Genomic DNA, 12,315 nt, shown 5'->3' with positions numbered 1-12,315 from the left:
TTCATGACAGTGTTTACTAACCTTTAAATTTGTATAAATGCGAAATCATATTGGAGTTATGGCAGCCACCGAGCCACATGTCAATTGGCTCTCCTCCTCTAAGCCGCGGCCATCTGTAACTTTTCTGTAGCCGAAGTATTCCCATACCATCGATTTTGTTTTCTTTGGTGGGGGAAAATGTTCAGGAGTTTCACCTCCTCCAGCCATCGTGTAGCATAGCTGACTCACTGACACTGAGCAACAACCTGTGGGGGAGGGTTCAGTCATGGAGCTGCAAGCGAGGGATTTCTCCCTGCTTTTTTGGGACATATACCATAAGGACTGTATGACGGAAAAATTTTGCCGCTTTTGAAACCGTGACGCTTTCATACCACGGTATAGCTTGAAACCGGTAATCAGCACGTCTACATGAAATGCTGAAGGAATAGGCGGGGGAGGCAAAATGTTTGAAGCCAGCCGAGTGGCAGTGAACACCCAGTGTTATACCATTACATCAATATTGATCGATACATTGATTGATTAAGCGACAACCGTTTGAAACTCAAAATTTCGACTTCATCTGGACAGCTTTTGTTTAAAAAGGTTTTCATTCACGTGTATAAAATGCTTCAAACACAAAATAGTAAAAAATGACAAATTTATATTGTAGTTTTTTGAGGGGTTTAGCTGAAAAGTACCTGTTAGATGTGTGCATATCATATTTAATCAATCAAAAGCCCTTGAATGAAATTGAAATGTGGCATTCTTTCAGCAAATATCGCATTTTTGTTCAAAGAGTCAATATCGTATCGTCATGAGATAGGTAATTGACACCCCTAACATGGACCCACCATACACTTAAATATGTACAACAGGACAAAAGTGGAAAAGACTTTTGGACGGTTAAGGAGCTGATTGGTAGGGGAGCAAAGTAGCAAAGGCCAGACAGCCAAGAAGTCACAAATCAGGAAGCATCAATACGGGAAAAGGCCAAGTACATAAACAACACCCCATAAAAGAAGTGAATTGTCGCCATTTCTTTTGTTTAATTACCCTTGCTCTCCTCCTTCAGGTATGCCATGGCCCTTTACAACCAACATGTCTGCCCTGTGGATAACTGGTATGTTCATTTAACTATTTTTATCTTTGTTTTACATTTTTCCTGGCCAATTTCACTTAATAACAAGAAACAGGAAGAACGTGTCTAATTTCCTTATTTCACTTCCTTCTTCATGTTTGCTGTTTTGAATGTTATCACTGTAAATTTCGCATGTATGAGAAATGCTATTTAAGGACGCGTTTACACGACAATGGTCTGAAGCAAAAATGCAAAAGTTTTCGTGTGGAGAAACATGCGTGCGCAAGGAGACGTAATAGTGCATGAAAGTTGTAGTATGCATGCAATGTTGAGGTGGCAGCACCACCAAAACTCCGGTTTGAATCCTGTTTGTAACCCTTTTGCTTCTTTTCTGAAGTATGGGTGATAGACAATGTTGCTAGATTGAGCGACTCTGGATGGGAGATAAATGCATTGGGGGTTGATATAATTTGGGCTACTTTTCAGGAAAATCTTACCTTAGATGGAAGGTTATAATTTAGGCAGTTGTTTGTTGAACTGAGTGGGTTTTATGGTGTGATGGGGCTGGAGACACTTTCCGATCTGACAACCATGGAAACATTTGCCACCAAAACTCATTTCTGTGTTTTCAACCGTTTTAGGTGGCAACAGCAAGCCAACATTTCCAATTTGGAATGAGTTTTCAGCCCACCAAAATGCTGTCTCCACCTAAACGATATAGACATTTGGTGAAGAATTTTTTTTTTGCATTTTCCCTTTGTTACTGTTGTTGTGTAAACGGCCCCTAAATTCACATTGCTTTTCTTGGTCTATCATGAGTACACCCACAAAATTGTATGAGGAAGCCTTGCCCATTATGACACTAATGGAGATACAGTACTTGATACAATATTTTGCACAGTACTTGGTTACAAGAGGATCATAATAAAGAGAATATGAAGCACATCTGAGCTTGTGAGTTGGGAACCTTCTGCTGATTAAGCATGGAATTACCCAGGGCAGGGGATACAACTTTAAGGCCCTCCACAGCTTGAATGGGCAGGAATTTGACAGAAAACTTTTGCACGTTTGGTCAACTAACAGTGATCATGGCGTAAAATTTCACATAGCACCTCAGCGGCGACACAAAATGTATTTCTAAGCCTTTGGCAGATTTTTGCTACCAGCCTAACATGAAGTTGTCCATTTTCGTTTAAAAGCAGCTGTTTTTGGGTAATTTATGGGGTTCCTTGAAAAACAAACTACTCCTAGGAAGCCGCACCGGATGAATTGAAGCAACTGGACTCGTTTGTTAGGTGTTTTACTTTTAAATCATTAAGTGTCGAGTCTAGAAAAGAATAGAAATGCTCCGGGTCTGGAACATATCCCCTACGATAAAAGGGTTGGCAATATTTGAATTCACTGAAGAAGGCAAAGTTGTATGGAGTCACAGGAGTGCCAAAATTAAAAATAAATGAATAAATGAATAAATAAATAAATGAATGAATAAATAAATATAAAGAGAAATAAATATATAAACATATAAATAAATAAATGTATAGGTAAATAAATGAACGAATAAATAAATATAAAGAGAAATAAATATATAAATAAACAAAAATATAACGGTATACTTTGTCATTGACATTTGCTTTTGGTCATTATCAACCACAAATGGAAAAAACAATGACAATTGTATTTTTTGCCTTTGCCTTTTCTGTTTGGCTTTTACATTGTCGTTGTCATTTGTCGATCGCCTTTCCTCTTCGGGAATGTAAATGGCAAATGCGCAGAGAAACGGTCTGTCAATCAAATGACGTTGGGCGGGGCTTTCCAACCAGGAATAGTAGTCGATAACTGATTATTCCTAGTTACCTGAAGGAAAGTGACGTCGGTTATCGAGTTGCACGTGCGGTTTTATGGATAGGATAGACTGGATAGACTTTTTATGATCGATTCAACGATAGAAATACATTTTTCTAGTACGGTAAAAAAATATATTATAAAATATATTATTCGACACACATGCCAGACCATTCAAAGAATAATTATTTTCAATGTCCGAATCTTCGCGTTTATAATCATGACGACATTGGAGGAAGTGGCGTAGTGCAGTCACACAAAACAACAGCGGGCGCGCTTGGGTAGCCTTATGGCGCACGTGCGGAAAGTTAAACCAGGAATAATCAGTTATCGACTACTATTCCTGGTTGGAAAGCCCCTCCCAACGTAATTTGATTGACAGACCGTTTCTCTGCGCATTTGCCATTTACATTCCCAAAGAGGAAAGGCGATCGACAAATGACAATGTGAAAGCCAAACAGAAAAGGCAAAGGCAAAAAATATAATTGTCATTGTTTTTTCCGTTTGTGGTGTTCAATGACAGAAAGTAAAAGTCAATGAAAAATATTGTCATTGTTTTTTCCGTTTGTGGTTGTTATTGACCAAAAGTAAATGTCAATGACAAAGTATACCGTTATATTTTTATTTATTTATATATTTATTTCTCTGTATATTTATGTATCTGTTCATTTATTTACCTATTCATTTATTTATATATATTTATATATTTATTTATTTATATTTTTTTATTTTATTTTATTTATTTATTTATTATTTTGGCACTCCTGTGACTCCATAAAGTGGATGCTAGAAAATGAGTGATCGTGTGCTGTTCCAGGTTTTACAACCAGTCATGCGAGGAGGAGCTATATTTGCAGAGCGGACCAACGTTGTGCTGCACACTTGACAACGTACCTCTCATCAGGTCAGTGAGACCCCGCCCCCAGCGGCTCCTGCCCGTCTCTTCTACCCCTTTGTGTCTTTCGGATGTTTAAAAACAGAAACACTAGACTATTGTTGCCTTATGCACATGGACTGTTATGTACTTGGATGTGCATTGGGGAAATGACTTGAGGTTGGAGTATCCTGCCTGAAACCGTCAGTTCATAAGTCAGGGTCCACAAAACCATGTAAACATACTGCGGGGAGTAGGTTTACATTTTCAGGAACAAACCCAGGCACTCACTCTTTTGTTCAACTTTCAGGCTTTTGAACATTAAAGGCTAGTTGGACTCTCGATAGTTGTATTTTATGTAACATGTCTGGATGAAATCTTTTCAAGCAATGCCAATAAATCTTGCATTATGTCATGAAAGGTAAATAAGAATGGAGGCCAAACAAAGGAGCGGAGCAGAGATGAAACTACAGGGGGGACTTGTCTGAAGTTTTCTTAAATTGAACATGTTTTTCTTGGCTTGTGACGCGTCTGCAGCCCGCCACCAGGTTTGGTGAAAATAAGGTTGCCAGTTCTTGCATAATCCATCTGACAGACACACACCAGTACAGCCAGCTGCAATGTAAAAATACATACAGTGGGGCAAATAAGTATTTAGTCAACCACTAATTGTGCAAGTTCTCCCACTTGAAAATATTAGAAAGACTTGTAATCGTCAACATGGGTAAATCTCGACCATGAGAGACAGAATGTGGGGAAAAAAAACAGATAATCACATTGTTTGATTTTTAAAGAATTTATTTGCAAATCATGGTGGAAAATAAGTATTTGGTCAATACCAAAAGTTCATCTTAATACTTTGTTATGTACCCTTTGTTGGCAATAACGGAGGCCAAACGTTTTTTGTAACGCTTCACAAGCTTTTCATACCCTGTTACTGGTATTTTGACCCATTCCTCCATGCAGATCTCCTCTAGAGCAGTGATGTTTTGGGGCTGTCTTTGGGCAACACGGACTTTCAACTCCCTCCACAGATTTTCTATGGGGTTGAGATCTAGAGATTGGCTAGGCCACTCCAGGACCTTGAAATGCTTCTTACGAAGCCACTCCTTTATTGCCCCGGCTGTGTGTTTGGGATCATTGTCATGCTGAAAGACCCAGCCACATCTCATCTTCAATGCCCTTGCTGATGGAAGGAGATTTTCACTCAAAATCTCTCGATACATGGCCCCATTCATTCTTTCCTTTACACAGATCAGTCGTCCTGGTCCCTTTGCAGAAAAACAGCCCCAAACCATGATGTTTCCACCCCCATGCTTCACAGTGGGTATGGTGCAATTCAGTATTATTTTTCCTCCAAACACGAGAACCTGTGTTTCTACCAAAAAGTTCTATTTTGGTTTCATCTGACCATAACACATCCTCCCAGTCCTCTTCTGGATCATCCAAATGCTCTCTAGCGAACCGCAGACGGGCCTGGACGTGTACTTTCTTCAGCACGGGGACACGTCTGCCAGGGCAGGATTTGAGTCCCTGGCGGCGTATTGTGTTACTGATAGTAGCCTTTGTTACTGTGGTCCCAACTCTCTGTAGGTCATTCACTAGGTCCCCCCATGTGGTTCTGGGATTTTTGCTCACCGTTCTTGTCATAATTTTGATGCCACGTGGTGAGGAGGGAGTTGAAAGTCCGTGTTGCCCAAAGACAGCCCCAAAACATCACTGCTCTAGAGGAGATCTGCGTGGAGGAATGGGCCAAAATACCAGCAACAGTGTGTGAAAAGCTTGTGAAGAGTTACAGAAAACGTTTGGCCTCTGTTATTGTTAACAAAGGGTACATAACAAAGTATTGAGATGAACTTTTGGTATTGACCAAATACTTATTTTCCACCATGATTTGCAAATAAATTCTTTAAAAATCAAACAATGTGATTTTCTGGTTTTTTTTCCACATTCTGTCTCTCATGGTTGAGGTTTACCCATGTTGACAATTTCAGGCCTCTCTAACATTTTCAAGTGGGAGAACTTGCACAATTAGTGGTTGACTAAATAATTATTTGCCCCACTGTATTTAAAGTTTCAAGTTCTCAGCTCATGTTACAACTCTTTACTAAACTTGAATCCATGTTTTTTTTTAAAAAAAAAATGAACAAACATGCGTGAAAAAAAAAAAAAGTGCTCAGTGTGAAACTTTGGAAGACAAAAGGAATTCATCCACTCTGATCAAGGTGTTTTGCCACTTAATATTAGGGTGGTCCCATGTGGAGAACTGCATTGACTGTGTATGAATCAAAGAACACATGTGACTGCAGTCAGCTGAGTTGGCTTTTGGTGGGCAGCAGTTCTGGGCACAGACAGTCGCCCTCTATTAGCAGACCTCCAACAAAACAATTGCTGTTCATTGAAAGAGAAGCTGTGTGTGTGTAAGAAGTTGAGATCCAGTAGCCTTTATCTCACTGCTTGTGAAGAAGCACACTATTTCATATATGAATGCTGGTGTGTGGTTCATTATTTTCTCAACACATATGAGGGACAAAAAGTCTTGGCAGCTTAAAACAACTTGTTACAATATTTAATTGTGAGGAATGTAGAGGTTTCAGCAAGTATGGGCCACAATAGCATCAAAAGATTTTGATTATTTTCTTTGGTGTGGCGTTATCATTGATATCATTGCTTTCTGGTCTTTCAGTAAATGTGGGACGCTTCCGCCGGAGAGCTGCTTCTTCAGCCTTATCTGCAGCACAGGCTCATTCATGGGTAAGGCATCATTTGCACACACTGACACAGACTTAATCAGCGCCATTCTTGGCTCTTTATTTGTTTATGTCCGTTGTAATCACGCCTAAACCAAATTTCAATCTTCCAGTTGATATAGAGGGATGCAAACTGTTGAAAGTGTATTCACTGTTGGCCAAGTGTCTTCAAAATGATTTTAAACACTTGTACTGACATTTTAAAGTAGTCTTGTATTGCTGTTTCCAAATCGTAATGCTTTGTAGTATATTTTTTTTTCAGTTGCCTTCAAAAATGGACAAATGCAGAAGTATGACTTGACATAGTCAAATGTGACATTTAACACATTGACGGTGTTTAAAAAGTACTCTAGAATATCAACACAACTGATTATAAATGCTGCTTATTTGACTGGGCCTTCATACCATTTAATACACTCAATTACGGCACATCTATAACATTTTATGAAATGATCAGCACTAATAATAGTCTGTCAAGTACAGTAGTGAATTTTTTTCATAGAGCAAAACAACAAACAGTGTCCCTTACATGTGTTCAAGAAACTTCTAGGAAACAAATATTTGTTACCAAGGAGGCTTTCCCGCCAACAATGATTTAAAAGAAAAAAAAAAAAAAAAAAAATGCAATAGATGACCTCACTCGTGTGGTAAACGTGTGCTCTCTTGAAATGTAAAATTCCGACCCAGTATAAAGTCATGTGCTGGCCCAAACGCTTTTGTTATTCTACACGTGCTGTTCCTTGTGCTAAGTGCTGGTACTGACTGCCCTCGTGGAGTTAATGTTTCCCAGCTGTGGCTCACACATGCTGCGTTGCGTGTATCTGTGTGTTGCATGAAGGAAATGAGGTGGGAGTGTGGACTTGGTTCTTCTCCATGTTTATTAAATAGGAGTCGTCATTTGACTATTTCCAGACAATGTCTTCCCTCTGATTGACTGGCACCAGGCTATTGCCTAAACCAAACTTTCATCCCCTTTCACAGTGTATAGTCTACAACATTGACACTGTTGTTGTTGACGCTTTTAAGCCTTTCATTGACTGTAAGGGCCCAAATACACCAGATGCATGATGGTTGCGGGTCCGGTCCGGTTCAGTGTTGACTGCGTGTCACGCAGTACGTCAAAAACAGGCAAATCACACCGGCTGCGCACGGCTGCGGTCCGCCAACTCCGTTTCCTCGTGAGCGCTCGCGTGAGCGCGCGCTATAATGTGCCATTTAAAACGACGAAAAACACACGGAGTCTATACTCATCAGAGAAGCCGAGAGAGAGCACATTTTTTCTTTGCATATTGATATTTTAGTTATATCTGTCTCTTAATTCCAGATTGACTGCATCATGTTGAGATCAGGGCTCCGTGTGTGGAGGGTAGGGCGGCGGGGCCCTATTATGCCCTTGGTGTCGGTGGGTTTATATCTTTGTGCACATTTAAAATTTATGGCACATAACATCTCATAGAGCTGTTATAAACAACTCTTAAATAATCTGTAATATTTATAAAATGGATAGCGAATTATATACTACACAACTAAAAAACAGCATACTTGGAATTGGTGTCTAAACACTGCAGATTCCTGTGCCCAGCGCAAACTGTTGTTTTTTTCTATGAAGAGTCAAGTGAAATGTAGGAAAGAAAGAGAAACGTCTTGAATAGACCACCAGGTCGAAACTTGTGGGTGTCTCTTTATTCTCTTTCGTACTTTTCCCCCTCGACAAACCGACATTGTGTGTGCGCCGGTCACGAGAATTTCTGCAGTGGAACCACTTCCAAATACGCTGCTTTTTTTTTTCGCTTTAAGTTGTCAGCACGTCGTGTGTTTGATATCATTGCCAGAAAAACACACATAATAGAAAACCTTGCAGCTTCGCTTTTAATGCTGTCCTTATAATAACGATCTGCTGCATCGTATATTACTTTGTGACTTTCCAGTTTCCACCTCCATGATGAAACGTTTTTCGTCCATGTTTGCTGGTGTTTAAACCGTGATTAGGCACCTGGGCTTTTGACGTCCGGCCCAGCTCCGCGCATTTTGTCGGATGCGTGTCCGGCAAAAATAGAAAATAGCCTATACCATCTGGCGGGCTGCGGCATGCCTGAGATAGTCCGCAGTCAATCCGGAGCACTGACGCGGCCGGTATACGTTGAACAATAGGATATAATGGGAACGAATTGGCTCCGGCGCTATTTTTTACCGGAGTCGGACCGGAACCGCAACGATCATGCATCTAGTGTACTTGGGCCTTAAGCGCGCATAATTCCAGCCACAGTTGGCTATTGTTAAGAACCAGCCAATGAATAGTTTTCTGGCTTCTTGAATAGCTATTCAGGATTTTTTTTTTTACTCTGTTTACAGAGCAATCTTATTTTCGATTAAAATTGCATTCAATTGTGATGGTGGTTAGGTTATCCACTTCCTGTTTAATGTCTTGCACAAGAAGCTACTCAAAACTGGCTGCAACCCCATGTGCTGAGCCAAGCACAGAGTGAACTTGTGTATACATTATGTGTGATATGCATAGAGGTAGTATACATTACAAGTTTGACAGGACAAATGCAAAATAATGTATGTTTTTGCTTAGCTTTTGCACTAGCTAGAAATTAGCTTTAAAAGCTACTTATTCACATTTTAAGCAGTGATTAGAGGACGAGGTTGAAGCTTGGGATGAGATTTCCTCCTTCCTGTCGTACTTGGGGAATCACTAGAATTACCCTTTACAAACCAATGAAAATGGGGTAATCTCCAAACAGAATTTCCAGCCCTAACAGGTGCGCCTGAGAGAATGGCAGGCATTTTTTTTTTTTGCTTCACAAGTCCTTACCTTGTCGAGGGTAATAAAAGTGTGTGTGTTTATTTATTTTTTTAATCTGCAGGTGTCATATTTAAAGGTGTTTTCTTTCTAGCTACAGTGGGAAAGTGGCAAGGGCAGAATAAATGGCATAGACTATATGCAACTGTATTAAAATAGATTTTTAAACCCTAAATATTAACTAATATGCTGTATAACCTATTGTTTTGAAATGAGGTCATTATGATCAAGTTCACTGACTTTGCAGAGTAGATGTTTAAATTTGGCTTTTCCACCGCATATGAGGACTGCATGTTACATCATGGCGGAAAACACCCAGGTGCCTTGAAGTTGTGCTCTAAGACCCCCAATTTGGCATGGCAAATTTCAAAATTGTCCTATTTGTATGTGTGATACATCATTGGAAAGCTTTAAATATATTTTTTCTGAGGGAAGAACATTTTTGAACAGGAGGGCATTATATGACACCTGAAAAGTAGGTCAAATCAGGTGAGGTGAAAAATAGACATTTTTGAGACTTTTGAAAATTTTCTCACGAAACGTTTCTCATTTAAATAAAGTCCTCATACATAATCAGTAACACTTCAAGTAACATTTTGTAAGATCTATCTATTCATCTATCGTATTTAGCCTCCAAGCCAAGGACCTATGCTTTATAATTTAAGCATCCATCTAATGTATCCAACACATTGATATCTTTCCAAAATAAGCAATCCAAACGGCAACACAGGTCGAAAAGATAATGGATAGGACGCTATTCAGTTAGCCTGCTATGTCCGAACTACTTTTCGTGCTCGCGTTCGACTGCAATGTACGTCTTTTTTCTGGACCGCTCTACATTTCCGGTAACTTGTTGTGCGATCAAACGCGAGCAGAATTAAAGACACATTGATTTTAACAAGATATTATCGCATACTTATCTTGTTTCGATCCCAAAACGCCGTGTAGCATGTGTCACCGAGTGTAAAGACGCAGCTGTGAGTGGGCACAACTGGGCTTTGTTTGGCTTTTATATCTTAAAAAGGGTTATTTTGTATGAAGCGCGAGACAAAAATCATGGACAAAACGAGTGGAAGAGATTTATTTTCAAATATTTTCTCTTTGAAAAGTTAAAAAAAAAATAAAAAATTATTGTTTGGATAGATTATCATCTAAATATCGGGAAAATGCTACATTACCAAAACAAAATCCTATTAATCGATAGTTAAGAGGTAGATATCTGTGACCTATTTACAGACGCAATTTTTTTCATTGTCACATGATTTGTTTAAAAGTTAAAAACAAGCGAGTGAAAAATTTCATATAGTCATTTTTCTTTTCTAAAATAATAAATAGACATCAATTTATGATTCTAAGCTAAAAATGATAGAAAATTCAAATAACAAATGTAATTGCTTAGCTTGTTTTTATGGCTGGGATGAAACAAAAGCAATTGTGATTTGTCCATAAAGGGGCGTCTTGGGGGTAAAACGGACAAATTAGAAGTAGTCCGGGGGCATATTGTGAGATGGAACTGCTATGACAGCATTTAGACATATTGTTCAATCAAACACAACAAATACTTTGCTTAAAATACTGTAGTTCATATAAAAGTCTTTTGCACTTGCAGAAACTGCTTTTTCGGCCTTGTGTGTGTTTTCCGCCTCATCACCTTTTCTTTGATTTTAATTACTGTGATTATAGTCAGAACATAGCATGTTAATACCCACTATCGAGCAACTAACTGTCGTGCCAGTAAAGTAGGTTAAGTTTATGCGGTATGTATCCGTACAAAAGCCTATTGTAAATAAATAATTCGCGCTTTAGCTTCTTAGCCTATTGATTTACAGTATGGGCATTAGTAACTTGATGAAGTGATCACTACAGTTCATGCTTTTTTTCTTTGAATACTTCAAAGACGATACATGTAGTATTTCTCCGCATACCTCCTATGAGAGAGAATGCAACAATTTGTTTGGCTAGAAACGGATCCCCAAGTGGGAAACAGTGGGGTTTATTTAACTGCAAGGTGGGGTTCGGTACATTTTTGAGAACGTGCAAATGTAATGTTTACCGTTTTTGTGTGTTTCGCCGCAGGGTAGCACCTAACATTGTGTCTGTGATGTTGCGGCGTGACACGAAGCATTCAGACTGAATGTTTAAATCAGCATGCCACTTCCTGATCAGGGTTTCCTGAAGTTAGCGTAATCTGGTTTGGATCGCGATTTGGAAGGTGATCAAGGCTTAGTCATGAGTGTGTGTTCAGGATAAGTTAGTCTCATTCTTCACTGTCACATAGAAAGTTATGTAATACTTGGAAGGACAACCTTGCCTCACCTTTTATAATATAAGTGAAATTTTGACTGTGTTCTTTAGCATGAAGACAGTCTTTGTTCTAATCTGAATCAAAATTGAGCTCAAACCACAACTAGCGTTGCCACGATTTAATTGACTAAACTACAAAATATTTTGAGCCTCTTAATAGTAAATATTCTTGTTTTCCTACATTCTTTACATTTTTTTGCAATTTTAATTAAAAAAAAAAATGAAAAAGGTAAGTTTTATTTTTTATTTAAACATAACTCCGAGAGGGACAAAACAAATTGTCTTATTTTAAAATTCTTAATTTAAAATAACATACAATTTATACATGAACCAATGAGTCTACTAATAGCAAAAAGTTGATTGACTATTAACGTAATCGTTTTTGGCAGTCCCAATCACACTTTGAAGCTGGTCCAGAACCTTTCATCGGTTTGACCAACTCACACAACCGTTTGTTATTCAGTCATTTATACATTGTATTCTGATTACCGTAATTTTCGCACTATAAGGCGCACATCACTGTAAGCTCCCACCAATAAATTTGACACGAAAACAGCATTTTTTGATAGATAAGCCGCACTTGACTATAAGCCACAGCTGTCCTCACTGTATTATGGGATATTTCCACCAAAAGATATTAACCGATAACACTTTATTTGACAGCGGCGTCATACGACTGTCA

At 38.8% G+C, this 12,315-nt stretch overlaps 1 protein-coding gene across 3 annotated transcripts in view; it reads left to right on the top strand.

The window, feature by feature from the left end:
* The window catches only part of zgc:154058 (Transmembrane protein 150A-like), a 47,961-nt gene that overhangs the window by 9,084 nt on the left and 26,562 nt on the right, over positions 1-12,315 (top strand). For all 3 annotated transcript variants that reach the window (XM_057847732.1, XM_057847731.1, XM_057847730.1), the window contains exons 3-5: positions 1,052-1,099; positions 3,717-3,803; positions 6,460-6,527. In XM_057847732.1, the coding sequence (XP_057703715.1) occupies positions 1,052-1,099; positions 3,717-3,803; positions 6,460-6,527 (203 nt within the window). The remainder of the gene's footprint in view (positions 1-1,051; positions 1,100-3,716; positions 3,804-6,459; positions 6,528-12,315) is intronic.

The sequence above is a fragment of the Corythoichthys intestinalis genome, chromosome 10 (genome assembly GCF_030265065.1).
Source record: "Corythoichthys intestinalis isolate RoL2023-P3 chromosome 10, ASM3026506v1, whole genome shotgun sequence".
In the NCBI taxonomy this organism is placed as follows: domain Eukaryota; kingdom Metazoa; phylum Chordata; class Actinopteri; order Syngnathiformes; family Syngnathidae; genus Corythoichthys; species Corythoichthys intestinalis.
Note: the sequence above shows the minus strand (reverse complement) of the source record. Positions and strands in the feature narration are given on the sequence as shown.